Source organism: Acanthisitta chloris, unplaced genomic scaffold (genome assembly GCF_000695815.1).
Source record: "Acanthisitta chloris isolate BGI_N310 unplaced genomic scaffold, ASM69581v1 scaffold16979, whole genome shotgun sequence".
NCBI classification, from domain to species: domain Eukaryota; kingdom Metazoa; phylum Chordata; class Aves; order Passeriformes; family Acanthisittidae; genus Acanthisitta; species Acanthisitta chloris.
The window spans coordinates 3,818-6,965 of NW_008692119.1; the positions used below are offsets into that span (position 1 = coordinate 3,818).

Below are 3,148 nucleotides of genomic sequence, written 5' to 3' on the forward strand. Positions count from 1 at the left end.
GGGATGAGTTTGGTCCCTGCTTCCCCCAGCGCTGGGGCAGGTGGGAGGGATGCCAGAGGCAGGAGCTGGGGGTAAGGCTTGCCCATGGGGACATCCTCCAGTCTGCAGTTGTGATGCCAGGGGTGGCTCTGTCCCTGTCTCTGCACCCCAGAATTAGGCCAAAGTTTGGCGGATGAACTTGGAGGTCCACAGTCCTATCTTCCCTGCCTGCATATGGATGCTATCCCTATGGGCATGATCTCCTTGCATGTTGTCATTTCTCATCCTCTCTCTTGCTGGGAGGATTTTAAGCTCTGGCAGCTCCTCCAGCCCTGCCCTGTGACCCCCCCACCCTGGGCTGTCTGCACCCACACCGAGCCCCTGTGGGGGCTGCCTGAGCCCCTGCCACCTGCCACAGCTATTCCCGGCTGTCCCTCGCACTGGGGCAGTTGGTGACAGGGATCCAGCTGCCTCAGATGTTGGCCCAGGAGCGGATGGACAGGGCTGTCCTGGGAGGGGCGGGTTAATAATAGTGTCTCACTGACCAGCACTGGGAGGTTTGCTGGGGGGAGCCCCTAGGGTGTGCAGACCGCTGACAGGGTGACTTTCTGCCTGTTCCTGCCTGACCACAGGTTTCCCCCGCCGAGAAAAACACCAGCGAGACGCTGTGTTCCCTGAAGTTTGCCGAGAGGGTTCGCTCCGTGGAGCTGGGTCCTGTCTCCCGCAAGGCTGAGCTGGTTTCCTGGCCCAGCCAGGAGCAATTGGAGGTAACTGAGGGGTTGCTCATGCCCTTCCTCTTCCCCCTCGCGCTGGGGCCCCCCTTGTTTTGCTGCCACACATGGTCCCCAGGGCTGTGGGGTGTTCTGCTGGAGCTGTCTTCATTGGGGACCATCACCTGGTGTGACACAGGTTGTCCCCAAACAGCAGTGTCCAGCCAATGCTGCCACCTTGGCTGTTCCAAGCCCTGTTTTGCAGCAGCCCTGTGGTACTCCCAGAGCACACTTGGACACTGCTACCCAGGAGGGCATGATCTGCCCACAAGCCTATCCCCATTCCTTCCCCCTGGGGACTGGCATGGGCTGACCCTGGGGCTGGGCCCCATCTCCTCCCAGGGTGACTCGCCAGGGACCACAGCACCACCTGGACGGGGCCACACGTCCTCCAGCCCGGGGCAGATCTCCGGTCGTGCTGCCTCCATCCGCAGGAAGCTCCAGACCTCAGGTGGGTGCTGAAGCACATCAGGAACCCAGATGGGATCCCTCTGTCTGAGGAGGCTCCCACAGCCAGCCTGTAGCAAAGCCTGCGTGGGGGAGCGAGCTGATTTGTAATCAGCTCATTAACTAATAGCTAATTAGCCATGGTTAGCACTTCCCCAGGAGCACCCTAGTGTGAAGCCACTGCTGGTGGCCCAGGGAGTGTGGGGAGGGCAATGCTGCCAGGCTGAACCTCTCTCCCCTTTAATTTCAGCCTGACTTAGGGGCAGCTGTAGCTGCCAGGTGAGTGCTGCGGCGGGCGCTGGTGGAGGGCTCTGCTTTGCCTCACTTCCCTGGCAGGGCAGGGAGGGCTGTGCTTCGCCCTGCTTCCCTGGCAGGGCAGGGCTGCTGGGCTGTGCAAGGATGCTCCTGGGGATGCTTGTGGTACCACCTCCTGCTACAATGCCACCAGACGGGGCTGGGGCACTGGTGGCTGTGCCCCTGCCCACTGTGACCTGTGCATGTCTCCCTGCAGGGAGGCTGAGGCCAGTCCCCCTGTGACAAGTGCCAGCCCAGCACCAAACGCGCTGCAGGACCCAGCTCCTCACGGTGACACGCAGAGATGGCCACTGGAAGACATGAAGGCTTCAGTGCTGTTTCCTTGCCCACCAGGACCCATGACCAGAAAGTGAGGGCACCTTTCACCATGAACAGCATGGGGCCAAGGTCTCCCAGCAGCCAGACCCCCATCTCAGGGTGGGGTACAACGGTGCTGGGCAGGGATCTGCCCCCTCAAGGGGTCAGCTCTGTGATTTAATTTTGCTGGACAGATGTTTTTAGCTAGAGCAGGGAGCTGCTGGGTGCTCCCTCCAACTCTCCAGCTTTGGTTTTATGATGGGATCTGGCTGCAGGGGGTGCTCAGAGCCAAGCCAGCCCCTGGCCATGCCTCTGCTACCCACCAGGGCCAGCCTGGGCCTGGCTCCCCCAAGACTGCATCTTTCAGAGCAGCCCTTCCTCCATGTTAAGCCAGAAAAAAAACCCAGCAGCTCCTTTCCCCGTCGGTTTCTCAAGGCCTGTTGTTGCATGAAGGCCCCTGGTGCCGTGCATGAGCCGAGCTGCTGTTCCTCATGGTGCCAGTGCTGCCGTGGCACCCTCGGCCACTTGGGCACAACGGTGGAGTGTCCGTGGGCTGCCTGTGGTACACAGCACCTGGGTGGATTTAGCAGTCTTGAATGAAGCTATTGTAAAGTTATTTACCAGTTGTCTTGTCAAGAGAGATCACAGTGTGGTCGACATCGAAGTGTTTGAAATATTTATACCTGTTTACATGGTCTTGGAATGGAAAGCTAACGGAAAACAAGAAGACCCCAAACCTCCAGCCCAAAAGCCTGTTGGCTTATGAATGGGGATGGTGGCTGGCAGGGGCAGGGGAGGGGATGGCACTGCCCTTGGACCTACAAGCACCCACCTGTGGGTATGCTGACTCCTGCAAATACCTGTCTGGATGCACTGATGGCTCCTTCCACCACAGCCCTCTCCTCTCACGCTTCCACAGCGTATTCTATTTAAGAACAACAGAAAAAGGGAAAAATGAATTTAGCCTTTTGTAAGATTAGATGTTTCTATGTATTTTAATAATTAAAAGAAATATCCTGTTTTGTAACAAAACTTATTTTAAATAAACTGTTAAAGCCAGTTCTCCTGTGCTTCTGTTCTTGAGCCATATGCTTGGAATGGGGTGGGTGCTCCCTCCTTCCCTCCCAGCATCGTCTCCAGGCCTGGAAAAGCTGAGCACATCCCTCCCCTGGCAGCACAGCTTCACCATATCGCAGCTATTGGCTCCTATTATGATTAGCAGGGGAGTGAGTGGTTAAACCCCAAGTGAGCCCAAACGCTGCCCTGTCCTGCTCCACCTCCTTTCTCCCAGCTCCACAGGCTGTTCAGGAGGGAAGCTTGTGGCTGACAGAGCCTTTTCA

At 57.8% G+C, this 3,148-nt stretch overlaps 1 protein-coding gene across 1 annotated transcript in view; it reads left to right on the top strand.

Annotated features, from left to right (window-relative positions):
• Positions 1-1,733, top strand: part of KIFC3 (kinesin family member C3) — a gene marked incomplete at its 5' end in the record, with an annotated part of 5,545 nt that extends 3,812 nt beyond the window's left edge. Inside the window, 3 exons of the mRNA XM_009082528.1 lie at positions 612-746; positions 1,092-1,200; positions 1,708-1,733. Coding sequence (XP_009080776.1) covers positions 612-746; positions 1,092-1,200; positions 1,708-1,733 — 270 coding nt within the window. The remainder of the gene's footprint in view (positions 1-611; positions 747-1,091; positions 1,201-1,707) is intronic.
• Between the last annotated feature and the right edge of the window lie 1,415 nt (positions 1,734-3,148).